Genomic DNA, 19,007 nt, shown 5'->3' with positions numbered 1-19,007 from the left:
TTCAATCTGCCTTAAAATTTATAAGCTTAAAATGTCAACTCATTGAAAACAATTTTTTTTTTTTTTTCAGATTATTGAGGAATTTAAATTCTGGAAACAGGAAGCATCTTCTCTTCAAAATGTATGTTTTTTTTAAAAGAAAAAAGAAATTGTCATCTCCACGGTTCTTTCAAATTCCATAGTACTTATTTTCAATTCGACATGCCTATTATAAAAACAATAATAAATCCATGACATCTTTTTACCACGGGCTGAAAATTACATTATAAGCGTGAAATTCCTATTTTTATTTTCAAAAATATTACGCCATCTCCTGACCAAATATTTTCATGAATTACAAGGAAATAATCCAATTGAACCAGCTCACCGCAAACAGGTCCTAGGCGTTTTGGTGCTATTCCCAGAATGGAAGTGGCAACAGCAACAGCATAGAGGAAAAATCCGAGTCAATAGATGGATTAGGAATTCAATTCTGGAAGCAACTACCTGTAACCTATAGAGAAGCCAAGTCCTCCCCCCATTAAAAGCGCAAAGCGATATAAACAAATAAAAATAAAAACAGTGAACAGATTGAGAATAATTCCAGAATAATGGCCTGCAACAAACGGTGATCAAAGAATCAACCATGGCTGACTTAACAAATACCAAAATATAAGATGTCAATATAGCTAACATAAAATCACATATAAGAAATTCCAATCCCTTCACTGATAATGAAGGTGTTTCTAACAAATCACTCCATTCTAAATGAAAAGCAGAATTCAAATATTCTACCATGCCTATCAACATCAGCAAGCCACAGTATCATTGCACCATTATTTCTACACCGACCTTGTCATAAAAGCAAGACCATATCCATCATCCAAAACACCTTTCTGTTGGATTGTTTGAACCTTTTTTTCAGAAGCTTTCCTCATTTCATCTCACCATTACAAAGCGATGTCAGTGAACCTCTTTACACACCAATCTATACTGTCCAAGGAGTTTAAAATTTGATGACCCCCCATCTCTAAAATGCTATTTACACACTTTAATCCTAGCAATGCAGCTGACCTGCATCAGCAAATGCACAAGATAAATGGTAAATGCATATACAGCTCAGCAGGATTTTTTGAAATGATGAATCCAAGGACGACTACAATCCAGAAAGCATTTTGTCAGGCAAATCCTCAAAAGAGCAGGCATTGCCTACCTTTTAGCACGTAAGTTAATAGAAAGGATTTACATTTTTCACTTTGAAGGCTGTCTGAAAATAATATCACCAGCACAAACATGGATGAGTAAAAACTTAATAAGTGATTCTCAGGTACATAGAATTTGTTTAGGCCCTAGCAGTGACAAAACAGCTCCATTCAGTTTGTAAATGAAGTTTGGAGGCCCCAGGCAAAACCATTTGATTCCAATTCCATTTGCACGTGCACAAATTTTGTACGTAAAATGGAGATCACCAGAATGATTTTACAGGAAAGAAAATGATGCCATTTCACTGAAATTATGGAATAGCCTCAAATAAAATAAATAAAAACAACATAAAGCACATATTGATGTTCCAAATTGTTTATTTCCTATTGAGAAGAAAAAGAAATGAAAAGAATATATAGATTCATCTAAAATGCTACAAGGGGGAAAAATGAAATGGCTTCAATTTCATGCGCTTTCCCTGAAGGCCCTGAATAATTTGTCAAAGAAAGAGGAAATAATAAAAAGTTGACAGTCTTTATATCAGAAAGTGACACCAAGCATTATTGTAATTTGTATCAAACAGAATCTAAGATCTGACTGAAATATTCATAGATCTCGATGAAAAATGCGGTTGTACTTTAGTTATGACCTATGAGATGTGCAATTTGAATTTTGATAATTTAACAGTATCAATTATAATATTCGGGGGGAAGCATTTTGGAAAATAGATAAGGTGCTTAAACTGGTTTGGAAGTGTCCAGCATAACGAAGCAACAGCAGAGGTTCCCTCATCGCATGTCAGATTCAGAAAACTAAATTCCATCCTAAGTGATACGAGTGCTCAGAATCAGCTTAGAAGGGACATAGATCATTGCTTAACAAGCTTAGCTAGGAACAGCAAGAAAGGGGTTCAATCAATCATTGCTAAACGGATTTGAGCACAAAGGTTGCATTGGACTGGTCAATAACAGAAAATTTCACTAGATTACAGAAGAATTGACTCAAGGGAAGAAACTCACAGTTGGGATTATTCAATCAGTCACTGGGAAAGTCTTCATAGCTTAACCCTTCTGATATGGTGTCCAATCTTTTACTGTCTCCTGCAATTCTAAAACACAAGTATCAGTCCCCTTCTTTACCACATGAAAAACATAATAGAAATAAAAGAAACCTCACCTTGGTTTTCTCCCCTTCCACGAGAATCCATGAAGTTGTCTGTATCTGCTGTTAGGAAGGGTGATCTAGGATAGCTTTCTAGTATATCTGAAAATTTTGAACTGAATTATTAATCGTGCAGCATATTTGTAGAGCTCAAAAGTTGATTAACGTTATAGACACATGCCTTAAATTAACTCATAACCCAATCCACAATTTAACCCCAACAAGTTCTTATTGATTCATGGGGAAATTGGCTAGGGTCTTTAATGAAATCAAAAGGTTTTAGAGCATCAATATTGAGCAATGGAAAACTACAACAAGAGCAGGAAACGAAGGAGCAAGAGGACAGACCAGAACTCTGAGAAAATCCAGCTGTCAAATCAGAAAGGCTGAAACTTTGAGGAATCTGCCCCAAAAATCCATATGAAGAAGTGTCAGAGTCCAGAAGAGGCTCGCCCAAGGTTTGGGAGTTTGACACTACACTTGAGAAAGGTGTAACTGATGCATCTCCAATGGCTACTCGTTTTTCCAGGGCAGTGTTATCAGCACCAAACATGAATGGGGAACTGCCTGAATAACCAGCTTCTGGTTTGATCATCCCTCCATTCATTCCTTGCATTAAACCCAGGTTTGCGCTCCGAGTAGAAAGCATGTCCTGTGGGGCATCAATTCTACAGGTATTGGCAGACATATCTACAGCTGTGTGCATACTGGTTTGCAGTGATGACCCACCATTGGTAAAAGCATTAGACAAGCCGGAACTAATATGATGGTGCATGCTCGATGGCTTCATAGATGGTCCCACATGCTCTGAGGGATAGCATGCTGAGTTCTGTTGTACTGTGAAAAAGAAAAAACAGCAATAAGATTGATGGGAGTTAAAAACATATTCCAACAGTTCAGAATAGCAAAGCTCATATTTTCAGACAAAACATAGAACAGTTTTTTTGACAATTTTTTGTCCAGTAACCCATATGAAAGAATAAAGTGTTGCAAAATGTAGTGAAATAGGATGCAAACATTAGTAATTGAATGATTGCAGACAATAAATAAACAATTAAACAGAGAAGCAGCTCCAAAGGATGTGGACTCAACAATAAAACCAATTTGGACCAAACATGAGACAACTAAAGCGTACGATTTCCATGATGGGGGTACATACATGATTCTCTAACGCATCAGGCCTTAAATCTCCCCTTAAGTCTCTTTTTTTCTGTAAACGATGTAATAAGAGACTAATAGCTAATCCCTTAGCAATTGAGTTATTACTGCCCCTGGTGCTGCAGCAAGAAAGCTAAGATGAAGAAAGAATCTTCTTGATGCAAAAATGAGGAGGAATAAGATAGTTGAAGAAACAAATAATAAATCAGTTGCTCTTCATGCCATGGCCCTCTGGCATAAACTATTTATATCAATTAGGGTTTGATACCATACCTAGGATTTTAGGCATAAAAGAAAAAGGAGAGAAGAAAGAATTTTATGGGTTGCCAAATGTAACCATCCAGAGAAAAAAAAATGGTTCTGCATGCCAGAGTAAGAAGAAAAAGGAGAGAGGAGAAGGAATTTAATGGATTACCAAATGTAACAATCTAGAGCCAAAATTGACCCTGCCAGAACAGTGCAATACAAATTAAACATTGCTGGGAATTAGCATTTATGGTAAGAACAATACTTCATAAATATATCCATCCTAAAATCTAAGTGCCATGGTCACTTTCATAAAGGATCCATGTCCTTGTTCAAAATGTGTACTGTACATGTGTAATCCAAGTAGAACAGAAATTCAAAAAAGATCCAAATCCATATTAGACACTTGTGGGTGTGACCCTACAGCGAAGTGGAATGGCAGAGAAGGATTCATGTAGAATACTTGAAATATGAGGCTTCATTATCATTGTACTGTGATATGTAAGTCAGGCAATAAGACTTTATAAGCAGCCTTCCACAAATCACAACAATAACTACCTGTATAACTGATCTAGTCCAAGCCAAACATCTTTGCAAGAACCCTATGTTGACAAGAAATAGAAAAGGAGAGTTTCTGAAGTAGAAGTGTTTATCAGTTGTCTACTCCTTTCTTCTTTCCATGATCTTCTTTCCTTGTTACTCTCTGTTTTTTACTTTGTCATGTACCTTGACATTTTATCAAAAAGTTCAAAATAAAAAATATGTATTTTTTATAATAGGGAATCCACCCTTACAATGAGACATCTATCTTAAATGTCCACAAAGTAAACCCTAAGTGATATGGGCCCACACTTCAACCCTACACCACTTAAATATTGAGAAGGCTCAAACTTGAGCCTCCTAATTCATTGCCAGATGGCACCGTCCCTAAGCTGCTACACACTCTGGTGGGCCAAAATAAAAAATATGTTTACAGTTCCCTAACAAAGATTAGTTTAACAAATTTTCTACAAATGACTAAAATATTTCCTTTAATTGAAGGTATATAATATAAGTGTCTTTCATGGAATCTTGTCCAGCTCATATGCCTAATAGTACTTATTTATCTTCAAGATTCCAGTGTAGCTTATGGTCCAACAATCCACATCTATCAACATTCTAATCAAGATGACATCTAGGATTGAGTAAACTTAAGAGTCATTTTGTTTGGTTGAGTTTTGGGAAGTGAAGAATTCTCATCTAGTGAGTTGGAACCAGGTTTGCGAGTATAAAGAAGAGAAGGGATTGAGACTTGGGGGGATCCCCAAAGGAATCGAGCCTTCTAGGTTAAATGGTTGTGGAGGTTTCATATGGAAAATAACTCTTCATGGAATAGTGTTATTAGAAGCATCTACAGCTTGCACTCATATAGATGGAACACCAACAGACTCACGTTTGAACCCATGGGAAGTTATTTTAGAGGGCTCTCTTTTAATCAGGAAGGACAGATTTCAACAACTTTACTTGCTATTCTATTGGTGATGACTCGATAATCAAGTTGCAGAATGATTTATAGTAAGAAGATGAGCCTTTTCATTTGCAAAATCCCAGACTTAACGTTCTTCCAAGGACTATCAATTCTCCTTTTTCCCTTGTTATTCACCATTCTCATTTACTCTTTTTTGGTTTTGAAACTGTCACTTTACAAACAAAATTTAACAACTAGGAAATTGTCAACCTTCTTTCCACAGGCATTCTACACATCATGTTTACTTTCAAATTTTATTTTTTATAATATAAAAAATTTACTTTCAAAATATGATTTTCTACACGTTCAAAATCAGCAATAATAAAGACTATGAAAGGAAGTTAGAATGATGTGCGTAGACAATCAAGCTTTTGTTAAGGGTTTTTGAAAACCAGTTGTTAGAATGTTTTTTGGTTTTTCAAATCTAGTATAGGGAAAAAAAAAAAAAAAAACATGAATATATTTTATTGGGGCCAAATCTACACATTGTTGAAAATTTTAGCATAGTGGTATATTCTTTTACTTTCAGCTACAGTACTAAGGCTCGAGCCCAGCATATTGCACCTTTTATTTCAAGTTTTTAGGGGCCAGCAATTTTTCCAGAAAATTGCAAAAAAAATCATGGAATCAGCAATATAATCTGCAATTTTTTGCCCATTTTCTATCAATTCCATAACAATTTCTTGAAGTAAGAGTAACTGTGTGACTGTTTAATACTTTGCATAACAACGACATTCTGACAACAATGGCAAGGCAATATACATGCAAAAGATAATGTTAAAGATTTTTATAATCTTTCTGACAGACATGGATATGGTGAAAATATAATGCCTGACCTGGGAAATACTCTATCACTATTTCTGCATGCATTTTACTCCTTTGATAAATCCGTAATTGCCTTATTTTAAAGAATTTAAAAAATGTGATCTAAGCAAATTCAGTCCAATAACCTATCTCATGATCGCCAACAAGATTGCATAACTCACTCTGCTAGCTCCTTCCTACCTAACACAAATCAAATCTAATTTCATCCTACTTTCACCAAATGATCCAATCATCAACACAAGTTGATTCTTTCACTAAAAGAAAAAAAGATTTCAAAGGATTTAAATTATGTGAAAAGCAACCATAAACATACAATTGATGGAGATAATCTTGATAACCAGATAGGTAAGTGATGAGGATGAATCTTGAATATCTACTCAAGAAAAGAATGAAAGAAAATAAAGAAATCCCAAATTACTCTATCAAGGGTATTTAGAAGATTCTCTAGGGACAAAATTAATTTGCAATTAGTATTTGAGTTCCATTTAGAATTTAGGAGTTCTTTGTTTTTGAATTTCTCCTTATATTCCTATTTCTAAACTTTCTATTAAAAAGGAAAATTACTTCTCTAAAGCCATCTATTTGAGTCTTTTTTAGAATTTAGAATTCTTTTTATTTAAATATTTAGTTCAAGAAGTTTCTAAAGAGTTAAAGTTTTTAATTCTAAAAAGAAGGCTTCTATTTTTTAGTTTCATTATTTAGAAGATTAGGAGTTTAGGAAAGAAATAAGAGTACAAATGTGTTGCTATATAGGTTAGATCCTATTTTCATGAATTTATTTAGCTTTTAGGATTTTCTAAAGTCTATAAATAAGGTTAATTGGTGTGAAATGAGATTGATGATGAATGATTTTAAATTTTTGCATATCTTGCTTCATTACTTTTCTTCCAAGTGAGACTCTTAAAAGACTTTAGTGAGATTCTAAGATTTCCTATCTTTCTTTTTTATTTTTCTTTTCCAATCTCTTATTTTATTTTATTTTATTTTTCCACAGCTATAATTTATTCTTGTTTCCACTCCTTAAATCTTAAAAATGAAAGCCTTAGTCCACTTATTTGATTGAAGACAACCCTTCTAAAATTGTCCTACACCAGTAAGCATTAGTAAATCATCCCCAACCAAATCCTACTGCACTAAGATATCAGGTTGGATACAAACATATACCAACATCCAATCAAAATCTAATGTATTTCAATGAGGTATTTTACCAACCAAAAACTGTAAGCGTAAATAAAAAATTAATCCTCCATATGGAAGAACATTACCAAAATCCAACTTATATCAGGTTGGATTCAGACATATACCAAAATCTAATCAAAACCTAGGGTATTTCAACAAGGTGACTGTAAATACACCATTAATCCTCTCTATGGAACCACTATGCATATGGCTTATCTAATTATAAAGGCATATGATATTGGTTCTATAAAATCAAGCATAACCCTATGGAAAAGCACATGTAAAAGTCTAATTTCTCACTGGTGTAATTTGAGCCCAAGACATGTCAAGCACATAGAAAAAACCTTCAACAGAACAAAAAAAAAAAAATCTTACATGCTGAGAGCTGAGATCCATTGGGAATAGGTACTGAATCAACTCTAGCAGGGCAAACGCGATGCATAAGATCCACCTGTTGTTTAAGCAACTCGTTGAAAACGTTGATTTGATGCTTCACCATTAATCTCAAATGATAAGCCTCAAAAAAGTCTTGATTCTCTTCTACAAGCTTTTGCCAAACTGTAAGAAAAGCAAAATTTAGATTCTTGGATAGAGTATATCCACATAAGTTCACAAATTAGTATCTAATTAAAGTCTCAAGTTAAATATATCAACAATTAAGAAGAATAAGATATAAAATTTCCAGCTGAAAACTAGAAATAATACGCTCCTATAAATTTGTGTTCACATAGAACTGCTGTGGACCCAATGGATTGGAAAGTTTTTCAATAGGATCTCTAGTATCAGTCTTTAGCACTGTTGTAGACCATCCATCTTTGAACACATTCCAAGAAGCTTCTCAGAAGAAATATGTCTTTCCTTACCAAAAATGTAAGGAAATTGCTTATGTTTTTGAACAACAAATATCCATTACATGGAATTCCCCTGCTAAAGTGACTTGTGCTATTTCAGCAATAATTACTAAAGCAGAATTTCCTTTCCCCTTAACCCAGGTACAGATGCAAACAAACTGAAGCTGACCAAATGACAGGGTGCTTGAGCTCAACTAGAAAAATCAACAAGGTCCAAGATTTGATTGAGCACACCTCTTTCATGTCAACAATGATCTCAAATTGACCTTTTACTGAACCAAGATGAAGTAACTCAGTTTGTCATCATAGAAAGGTCACAAAAGCACCGAGCCAAGCAGCAATTTGCTCAGTCTTGGGTCAAAAGATTAGTGAGCTCAAAAACAACGTTGAGCCTGCACAGTTATATCAAGTACACACTAAGAGTACCCATCTTAAAGTCATATTTGATTGATTAAAAGAAAATTTCGCTTGCGCATTTATCTCAAGAACACACAAAGAGAACCCATCTTAAATTCATATTTGATGGAGTAAAAGAACAATTTATTTTCAATCAGTACATTTTTTTAGATATGTTAGTAATAGGGCAAGGACCTAACTCCACTACCCACTAAATATAGAAAAGTGATGGAAGCTAATGGTGTTAACAAAATCCAAAAATGATAAACCAAAAGAATTCAGATGACTTTTTCCCCAAAAAGGAAGACTTTAAGAGAACATCCTCAGACTTGTGGATGTGAACCTCACGCTCTTAGAAATCTTTCTATTCTAGCCCCTTCATAAGCAATGAAGATGTCAGTGAGGCAACAACTAAAGTGAACATTGCATTACTCTGATAAAAAAAATAGCAAACAGCTCAGCATGACTCAAGATGTCCATTCTACCATAATCCTATTCACTCCTATTTTAGCACAATCTGTCATCCACATCCTATTCAGCTCAGTCCCAGTGAATCATGTTCTAGAACAGACATGTTTCACTGACATAAGTTCAAATCATAAACAAGGAATGAGCATTAAGGCAACTCAGGTTCCTTCAAGCATTAGCAAACAACTATCAGCCAAAAGATAAATAAGTTAAACAATTCACAGCATATGTTTTAGAATAAATCGTAATGAATATCCTTGAAAAAATAACATAAAAATTGACAATTACCAAGTTCAGTAAAATCAGGCTCTATTTTTGCCTGATCCAAGAGAGTCTCCACAACTTCTTTCTGGTTCATGTACAGCTGAAGACATCGTTCTATAAGATTTTGCACCTGAAATCAGACATAAATAAGCCACAAGTATTAATTAGAATCTGCCAAGTCCCCATGAGCCAAATGGAAAATGTTTTACCAAAACACGAACCTACGTTTGGGCATGATGAGAAATAACAACAGCACAGGCTTCTGGCCTTTTAATATTTCAAATGATTTTTTATAGATTTATAACCAGCTATTTTAAATATTCCCAAAAAAAGTGTTTTTAAGATGTGACATGTGGCTCTACAACATTTGCTAAGTGCCACAGTCCTTTCATAGAGGCTTCAACTACCCTCGGTTCTCTCTCTTACAACTCGGAAATTAGAGCTGTGTATGTTGCTCTTCTCCCAATATCAAACTGATGCAATGCTGGATTGCTGAAATACAATGTTTTTTCCTTTGACTTTGCCCTAGTGGAGTATAGTACGACACCATCTGAAGTGCTTTACCATACATTTTCCACTTCTAGTGTAGTCCCTCTACTTTTCTGATATCTAAAATAAGCCTCAAAACTAACAAAAAAAATAAAGAAGGAAAAAACAAAAACAATGAGAGAGAGAGAATTCATAATTGGACTCCAATAATATATAAAAGACAGGATGACCATAAATTGGCAAAGGATCCCATCCCCGCCTCTAGCCCACAAAATTGACATGCCATTCCCATATACTAGAGAAAGGGCAGGGAGGTTTAGCCCACCAGAATGTCATCTCTAATTTCTCACTTTAAATACAAATAACAAAAAACTTAGTTGGCAAATTTCCAAGGATTATAGGGTTCAATAGCTTACCAGTTGTATATCTTGCCGTGAGACCCTTCGGGCAGCTCCACTAGACATTTTTCAAGGTTCGAAAGCAAAGAGATGATTGATCAGAAAATGTCGGTGATTCTCCTGTAATGCCACAGCAAATAATCTAGAAGCTCAATTGGAAAGCTGATGCTTCTCTCTATATTTAAAAATAACATGTCAGAACACGATGCCATTACACAACAGAAGAGATATCCACACACTACCCATTTCAATCAAATTAGAAGGAACAGGAGAAAACTAAAAGGAGTTTCTATTACAATGAACTTCATTAGTTGTCAAAGTTGTATAATCCTTCCTCAATAAAGCTCTTGGTTCCATTAACAAAGATAATTACATAGCAGCTTACATTGAACAGGAGATCAGAATTACTCATGGAGTCATGCACATTTGAACAATTCTTTCAAAAAACCTTTTAATGCAGGATTTCATTCAGACACAAAGTGCAGCAAAAATAAAAAAAAATTAAAAGAGCATCATCAAATGGGAAGGAAAAAAAATGATTGAGGCCCGTGACAGTGGATTGTTTTTCTTGATCAGGTCCATTTACTGTATAGCCTTGATGGTCTGCCATGAAATATAAATACTACATACAACTCATACAGTTTAATCCGTCAAAAAAATCTTTCCTGTGACGAGTTTAAACCCAATGTGTTACAAAAACCCAATAAAGAAATCGTTTTCCCATAAATAAATATGAACCAATGTATTACAAAACAACCTATAGTGAACGAACGTTCTTCTCCATCTGTATCAAAACTTTTTCACATTTATACTGTTTCCGACGATCACGAACAATTCTTGATCACCAGAAACTCCTGAATATAATTTATCAGCGCTCACAAGTTACTCAATTCCCCCGCGCTTCCTCAATCGTACACGCGTTCCGGACAATTTCTTGAACCCTAAAGATCATAGGCAATAGCTGATCCAAGGGGAATTGAGTGATCGAAACCACTGATCAGACGAAACTATATCCAAGAATTCTCAGTAAATATGAGGAAAGCAACTTACCGGAACACAGAGGCTTGATCACCGGAAACGCGACCTCGGATTGAGAATCTCTTTCTTCTTCTTCTTGGCAGTGAATTAGGGCTTGTACATATAATATCGGTGAATGGGTTCCACTCCGTCAGGACGCAGAGACAACGGGATGGATTCGGCCGTGTGGGTGCGCTTTTCACTCTTCTCTCTCTGGATCCTGTACGGTGGGGGTCCACGTCGTGGTGGCGGGCCTCATAATAGCATCCGTCCAATGAATCCATCAACGGTGACCCACAATCACATGGGCCCCATGGAAATTTTTCACTTTAAGAAAAAAAGAATTATAAATGTAAATAGCTGAATGGATAAGCACGCTTGTGTAAGTGGCCGCAGTCAATAGGATCCACGTTTCTCACTCTTTTTCAGTTTATTTGTCTCTAGTATTAATCTATTTCTAAAATTATTTATTTAATTTCTTTTATAATTATTTTAATTTTTCACATTCCATTTCAATTATTATATTAATGACACGTCCGTAATTATAGATTGCGTACAAAAATAATAATAATGGGGATTTAGTAGTTAATAGGTAAGAACATGTTCACTGTTTTAAACTTTTAATATTAGAGAGATACAAAAATGTACATTAATTATGTGTATGTAATTTTTTTCATTTTTTAGTTTACTTGTAATATTGATAAAATTTTATATCGTACTCCCTTACTTTCACGAGGACCCCTTCCACTTCAATCGAAAACAATTTAACATTTTAATGTTTGGGCATCGTGTAAATAATGTTTGATATATAAAAAATAGGAATAAGAAAGAAGGTAAATCATAATATTAGAAAAAATAAATAAAATTTATATTTATATTTTGAAAATTATCCCGTTACTTCTAAAAATTAGAATAATATTTTGTTTAGTTATACTGAAATTTGACTCGTGAACTTGTTGAGCGTCGACTACTTCCTAAATAGGAGTTTGTCATTCAAGCAACCACCTTCCTTTTCCAACCAAAAAGGAGATTCATCGTGAAGTGGAATTATTGGAGAAGCTCTCATTCACATCTTTGAGATGAATCGTAGGTCGAATGGGTAATGTAGATTCATAACTTTCATGACATAAAATCGGAAAAATTTGATCCATATCTATTTTCTGAATCTCCCTCTTCCTTTTCCCTTCAATGTGTTCTGTAGGAAGAAACTTTAGTTAATTATTAGGATGGAAAAGGGGAAGTACCCGAGCGGGCCCATTAAAGATACTTGAGAATCTTCTCACTTGTGAGCACTGATTCATCTTTTCAAATGTACTGGGGAATATAAAAATATCTCAAGTTCATGCTTATAATCTCGTGTGTATAAATGAGCTGAATTAAACCTTCAAACAATTTGTTCAGGCACGGCTCAGCCTGTTATAAGCGAGCTCGAGCTTAGCTGCACTTAGTTCACTTCAAGCTTTACCAAAAAACGAGATCAAATCTTGAGGCCTGAGTAGTATTTTGACTCAATTTGACCTAACAACGAGCACCCTCATATTCAAAAACCTTCCTCCACTAGTTTTGGAAACGTCTAAAAAAAGCCTAATTATGACATGATTTTTAGTTTAATAACCAATATAAAAGTGCAAGAGACACAGAACTTGAATTAGGAGTGAACATACTGGGCCTTTCGATTAGGCTAAGCCCGAGTTGAAAATTAGATCCAACCCACGTAGGGATTCCAGTATAAGGCCATTTAACAGAGGGCCTGAACCATGGGCTCTGAACTCGGCTCTACGGCCTGCTTGACCCTATGGGATTATAGGTAGAATTCAAAATCAATCCAAGTCCAATCTAATCTCCCTTCAATTTTTAATTACTCTCTATTTTTTTCTTACATATTTTATATTTTTATTGTATTCTTTTAATCTTATGTTTAATTCAATAAGGGTGAAAGTGATATAGATTTTTCATTAATAAAAATGTGAAAATTATAACATTTTAATCTTAAGCCGGGTTACGAGTTAGACTTCAAACTATGGGCCCCTGGTCCAATTCCTGGGCCCCTGGTCCAAATCCATCCCAATTAGGAAAGGTTGAAATTTGTCGAAACTTATAAACTTTTGGGTTGGGTTAGGTTCAATGCCACCACCAAAGTGGCCCAGCACAGAACGATACCTCAGAATTAGGCCTACTTCTAGAACACCCAAAACAGGTGGGCCGAGCATGTTTAGGGCCATTGAAAACAATTTCAGGGAATTTTAGAAAAAAATAGTTCTATTTTCGAAAAAATATTCAAAATATTTTCTATTAAAAACAACTAATTTTGAGAATAAATTTTATTTGACAAAAAAAATTTCAAAAACTATTTCCAACCAATATTTTATCATTTTTGTGAATTAAAAAAGTGTTTTCTTTTGCAAAAGAACCCAAACAAAGCACGCCCTTACTTTTTTGTTGTTTCTCTGGATGTGATTTACTGATGCAGGAGCTAAGATTTAGGTTCCCCATTAATGGTAATTAACGTGAAATTTCATTAAAGAAAACAGAAATAAATCATGAATGTGGAATAGCTGGATGGAGGTTTGATTTAAATACCATCCCACATGCCGTCTGCCCAATGTCTCATACCCAAACGGCCAAACGTCAGAAAACCACCACCTCCAAATTCATGGAGATTGTTTAGAAATTCAGTTCAACCAGATGCCCGAAGAACTAAATCTAAAGCCCGAACGAGTTTGATGACCATAAACAAACTCCAATTTGTTAATTTTCCTTTGGCTAAGTTCAATGAAGTCCAGTGATCACAGTTCAAATGCAAGGTTTTCCTTTTTTCTTTCTTAATCAGCACAACAAAATTGAAATGAAATGTTTTCATGTAAACTGTATACAGACCTCTTCCCCCATGAGGATGAAACAACTCTCTCTTTCTACATTCCTCTTGAGCCTGTATTGCCCAATATTAAAACTAGAAAGAAAAGGAAAAAAAAAAAAAAAAAGGGTTATCAGAATTTTCACTGTTCAAATTCAAAAAAGAAGAAAAAATATTTTCCATGCATCATCAGACCACAGTGAGGCCACTATATCTGGGTCTTGTTCTATCTGGTGAAAGCCCTTCTTCTATGGCCTTTCTCTTATTATTATTGGATTGTTGTTGCTGTTGTTGTTGCTGCTGCTGCTGCTGCTGTGGTTGTTGTGATTCAGGCTCTGATTTTTCTGTTTCTTCTGATTCTTCTTCTTGTTTTTCTTGCTTCTCTTGATTTTCTTCTTGTTGATCCTTACTTTTGGCTTTCATCATATGAGGTTTAAGCCGATTCACATCTGATATCTGAACTGGTTTCAGAAAAAATTCTTCTGCTCCTTCTTCTAAGCATCTGTAATGAATAGGACCCATTTAGTCAATTTCACATGAGAATCAGTCTTCCAGATTGTGTTTCCATGGAAAGGAATTGGAAAGGAATTCCCAATTCTTGTTTTTGAGTTTTACCTGGTGATCCTTGAAGGCACATTCTCAGACGACATGATCACTACTGGTATATTTCTCAAAGATGAAGATTCCTGTAAAATCAGTAAAAAAAAAAAAAAAAAAATCCAGTCAAATTTCCCATTTCCTTTTGTTTGCATGGAATCCCTTGTATCTTTAGGCCTGATATGTTAGGACGAAAAATGGGTGGGGAAATTTCCCAGAGATTTCCATATGGAAGATAATGACCCTAGTTACCCAACTCCCCACTCATCTCAATTTAGAAAAGGTTTTTTTCATAGTAATTCCAATTTAAGAAAGTCATTCCATATCCACACGTCTCAAAGAAAGAAAATTATCTAAATGGGAAAGATTGAGAAAAAAAGAAAGGGTAAAAAAATGATAGAAAAAAGACGAGAATATAAAGAAAATCATACCTTGATTTTTTTGAGTAAATCATAGCCTGTCATTCCAGGCATACAGTAGTCAGTAATTATAAGATTCACCTCCACTTCCTGTAAATTCACAAAGTGAAAAAAGATTCAGAAAACTCGGAAAGAATAATAAATAAAAAAAGGGAAAATGTAAGGAAATCCTCAAGAAAGATTTGAGATTCCTGACCCTTGACAATGGAAAAAAGAAGAAGAATCATACCTGATGACTGTTTGGAGAAACGGAAGGTGTGTTTGGGTCATTTTCATGCAAACCCAGAAATTCAAGGGCCTTGCTACCAGAATCAACTGTAGTTACTGCTATCAAACAAAGGAAAAATAACCATCAATTAGAATCCTATAAAAACAGGACAATATCTGGAAAGAGAAAAAGCAACTCATTGATGAATCTTCCTAGTCTTTCCTCTGGATTTATTCTCTGTTTGTTAGCTAAGAAAGTACGCGGCCAATGTAATTTCTTAGCAGAGAAATGAACACGGCAATGAAAACCCAGTAATACGGCATGAAAAGTCATGAAACGGAATTGCTTGTTTTTCTTTACTTCCGTTTGGTAGCCAATAAAGTACCTTGATAGGATGAGTTCTTGAGGAGCTTCTCGATCAATTTTCTATCAATAAGGCTGTCATCAACAGCTAGCACATGAAATTGGGACTCTGTTGACATGCCCATTGCACCAATCCAAGATCCGATATCAAAGCAAAGAGAGAAAAAGAAAAACCCAGAGAACGAAAGAGAGAAGATATGAAGAAAAAGAAAGATGCTCGCTTGCTGTTCCTCTCTGGTTTGGCCTGTGCCCAGTGTTGTTCTAATCTACAAGATGAGAAGAAGAGGAGCTTTGTATACAAACAAGACCCACCAAAATCCACATCCCACAAAGCAAGATCTGACCAAATTTCAGCCCAAATCTGCCAAATTTTCCAAGTTGATTTGAATTACAGGGCAAGCAATGAAAATAAAAGAAGAAGAAAAAAAAACAAAATCAATAAAGAAATGGGAGAAAAAATAAAAAAACATGGGTTTTGATAGGGAGAAGAAGGTGGATTTTATATATGAGAATAAGAAGGGAAGAAAATAAGAGAGAAAGTTTAAGATGAAAGCAAAAGGGGAGAGGGGGAGGTGGGGGAGGTGGAAGTGGAACCCACAAAAATCCTCCCAAGAGATACAGGTGATGTCAGCAATGGTGCCTTTTTCCCTGGTATGAAATCATGTGCGCTTACCATATCTTGAGCAGGTGGGGAGTGGTGCAAAGAGAGGGCAATTTCTCTTGATTCCCTTTTGAGATTTGCTTCCCATGCCCATGTCCATCCCCATCCCCCATTTCATCCATCATCCATTCCATCCCACTCATTCTCTTTCCCATTTCTCAATCTCACCCAACCCTTTTCTGTTTTTATTATATTATCATATTACGTACTGCTATTATCATGGGCCATCTCTGTTATGGGTATTGGTAACGCTCTCTCCTCTCTATGCATTCTTTCTTTACTTTCTTATGTCTAGATTCCCATCCATAATGCCATACTTCTTCCACCAAATCCCACCCCTTTCTTTTATTTTTTAAAAATTTACCATCAATTTCAATCTATGGTTGGTGTCTTGTGAAGCTCACAGTTGGCTCTAGGAGGAATTCAAATTGAGATTCGATTTGTTTGGCTCATTTGTTGTGAAAATTTAATTGATATTAAAAACCCCGCCTTTATGATGAATTTAAGGGATATTAAGTGAGTTGAATGTCACATTTCAATTTCCAAGTAACGTTTTAAAAAATTTGGTACAAAAAACTAATTATTTGAAAGAAATATCCAAGTATTTGATTCTCTTATTTAAATAAAAATTAAATAAATATTTTTTGCATTTTCCCCATTTATAATCATCATATGAAATTTTCTTTTAAATAATTAGTAGATCTATAATAAAAAAAATTCAAGTTCATATGTTTTCATTCAAAAAAATATATAAAATTTTAATATATTGGAAAAAATATATTGAAAATACTGATTTTATTGCCTTTTTCCCTCTCTTTTATTTTTATTTATTTTAAGTTTAAAAATATTTTTAAATATCCTTAAAAATAATTAGAAATTAAAATAATATTTTAAAACTTTTATATGGTATATCAATGAATTAACAAAAAATACATATTTTCAAATTTAAATTTTTAGATGAAATTTTAATTTTTATAATAATTTTAATTTTAATTTTTTTAAATGTTACCAAACAAGTCCTTAGCTTGTTCTGATTTTTTAATTGATAAAAAGCTGCTATTATATTATATCTAATAATATGAATTTGGACGTTGTAGCTAGTTGTTTTTTCCACCACATTTTAATTCTTAAATTGCAATTTTGCAATAACTTTTCTTGAAAAGTTTAAAAGAAAATATAAGAAAAATAGCATAAAAAATAAAATTAGTAATGAAAAGTAAAAGAAAATAATTAATAAATTTAAATTTAATAAATTATTTTTATGTGTTATTTCAAACTTTTTTTATTTATTTAATTTTTCATATAAAAATTTATTAATAATTTAATAATATTTGATTTCATTTCATATTTTTCATAATAAAATCAAATATGAGAAAATCATTTTCTTTTAACATTTTCTTTCTTCTTTAATAATTTTTAAGAAACAAGCATAATCTTAAATTTTTAAATTATTGAAACTCCAATGTTATGGTTACCTATTGAAAAATTAAATTAAAATCTCATTTAACTCAATTTTTATAGGATCATGATTTCCCAATCCATTTATCACTAAAAGAAGCACACATTAAAAAAAAAAAAACACTACATATTGATGTTAATATGGATGACAATAGGACAAGTTTGGAATAGTTCGTCCCATGTCAATCATGTTTTATTTATTTAAAATAATTTTCATCATCATCACATTAGAAAAAAAATAATAATTATAGGATTGGATTTGATGCAAAATTTTCATATTCGTCCCATCTCATTTAACTTTTTTCAAAAAAAGATAATTTTTTTAATTACATTAAAATAATAATATTTTATAAATAATTAAAATATTATAATTTTTTATAATTTATTTGATTATTGTTTATATATATTAAAAATTTATAAAATAAATTAATTTTATATATAATCAAGATAAAGTAGGACCTTGGAATTTTTTCGGATTTTAAAAAAAATTAAACTCATCACATTTTAAATTTCAAAATTTTCCGCGGGTATTAGAAAAAAAAGCCCATTTTATCCTCGTCGGCAGATGCCACGTCATTTTCACGTGAGGAAGAATTGTGGCCTTTTTATTTTATTGATTTTTGTTTTATGTTTTTTAGGCAAATAATGATTAAGTTGTGCATCATGCCAAAACACCATCATGAGCCCTTCATATTTCAACGCTTTCATATTTCCCTTAAATAAAAACTCCTAAAATTCAATTCTCCCGAAAAAAAATAAAAATAAATAAATAAATAAAAAAGTGGGGGGAAAAATTGTACGCATCATGTGAAACATTAAATGAAAGTCTCAATAGGGATGAGTAAGTCATTGACCATATCTGGATTTGGACTTTGTACAAGATTAGTTTAAAGAATACTGTAGAGCGATGGAAAGGTGATCATCTCGAAATTGCAAAGTTGTCATCCTCCTATGTCGGTTGCCAAACTTTGTTATTAAAATAAAATAAATTCAACAAAATTTGTTTGATCATCATCCACAGGCCTACGCAAATAGGGCACGTTTCCTAGGGCGAGACTGTAGGAATGACGAGGGCGTAGGCTTATGACTGTTCGTATGGGATACAAAAAAGAAATGAAGAAAATGTGAGCACTTGGACAAGGAATTTGGGAAGTGAAAAAAACCTAAAAAGCATTCCCCTGTGGGCCAATGTGGCTTCAATCAACCAATTCCTTTTTCCCTTTTCTCCTTAATTGGGTGGCCAAAAATACCGCAAAGGAGGGGGAAAGGTGGTCATGGTTTTTGGTACTGCACTTTACTTTTTTTC

General features: G+C 33.7%; 2 protein-coding genes across 10 annotated transcripts; both read right to left on the bottom strand.

Annotated features, from left to right (window-relative positions):
* Positions 1-185: 185 nt before the first annotated feature.
* Positions 186-11,336, bottom strand: LOC117920891. 9 transcript variants are annotated; one of them, XM_034838572.1, is made up of 9 exons: positions 11,175-11,334; positions 10,882-11,085; positions 10,143-10,244; positions 9,262-9,367; positions 7,634-7,816; positions 2,692-3,180; positions 2,359-2,445; positions 2,202-2,282; positions 609-1,053 (listed from the first exon to the last, which is right to left on the bottom strand). In XM_034838572.1, exons 3-8 carry the CDS (start codon positions 10,188-10,190, stop codon positions 2,218-2,220), a joined length of 978 nt encoding a protein of 325 aa, XP_034694463.1. In that variant the 5' UTR covers positions 10,191-10,244; positions 10,882-11,085; positions 11,175-11,334; the 3' UTR covers positions 609-1,053; positions 2,202-2,217. The 9 variants fall into 9 exon arrangements, with proteins under 9 accessions (XP_034694469.1, XP_034694470.1, XP_034694466.1 ...); XM_034838573.1 differs by having other exon boundaries at positions 10,882-11,065; XM_034838578.1 differs by lacking the exons at positions 609-1,053; positions 10,882-11,085 and adding an exon at positions 186-493 and having other exon boundaries at positions 2,202-2,290; positions 11,175-11,336.
* Positions 11,337-13,933: 2,597 nt separating this feature from the next.
* On the bottom strand, positions 13,934-16,149 carry LOC117919732 (two-component response regulator ARR9). The gene is made up of 5 exons (XM_034836973.1): positions 15,605-16,149; positions 15,241-15,335; positions 15,024-15,101; positions 14,611-14,681; positions 13,934-14,497 (listed from the first exon to the last, which is right to left on the bottom strand). Exons 1-5 carry the CDS (start codon positions 15,705-15,707, stop codon positions 14,185-14,187), a joined length of 660 nt encoding a protein of 219 aa, XP_034692864.1. The 5' UTR covers positions 15,708-16,149; the 3' UTR covers positions 13,934-14,184.
* Between the last annotated feature and the right edge of the window lie 2,858 nt (positions 16,150-19,007).

This window comes from Vitis riparia, chromosome 8 (assembly GCF_004353265.1).
Source record: "Vitis riparia cultivar Riparia Gloire de Montpellier isolate 1030 chromosome 8, EGFV_Vit.rip_1.0, whole genome shotgun sequence".
NCBI lineage: Eukaryota > Viridiplantae > Streptophyta > Magnoliopsida > Vitales > Vitaceae > Vitis > Vitis riparia.
Note: the sequence above shows the minus strand (reverse complement) of the source record. Positions and strands in the feature narration are given on the sequence as shown.

What these genes read in the sequence shown, in the direction of transcription:
- LOC117920891 (XM_034838575.1), bottom strand. Translation starts at nt 10,190, where the DNA reads ATGTCTAGTGGAGCTGCCCGAAGGGTCTCACGGCAAGATATACAACTG. An exon ending in GCCTGATTTTACTGAACTTG is followed by an intron (nt 7,817 to 9,261) that starts GTAATTGTCAAT and finishes CTTTTCTTACAG; the next exon opens with TTTGGCAAAAGCTTGTAGAA. An exon ending in TGGAAGGGGAGAAAACCAAG is followed by an intron (nt 2,283 to 2,358) that starts GTGAGGTTTCTT and finishes TTAGAATTGCAG; the next exon opens with GAGACAGTAAAAGATTGGAC.
- LOC117919732 (XM_034836973.1), bottom strand. Translation starts at nt 15,707, where the DNA reads ATGGGCATGTCAACAGAGTCCCAATTTCATGTGCTAGCTGTTGATGAC. An exon ending in ATTTACTCAAAAAAATCAAG is followed by an intron (nt 14,682 to 15,023) that starts GTATGATTTTCT and finishes CTGATTTTACAG; the next exon opens with GAATCTTCATCTTTGAGAAA. An exon ending in GTGCCTTCAAGGATCACCAG is followed by an intron (nt 14,498 to 14,610) that starts GTAAAACTCAAA and finishes TATTCATTACAG; the next exon opens with ATGCTTAGAAGAAGGAGCAG.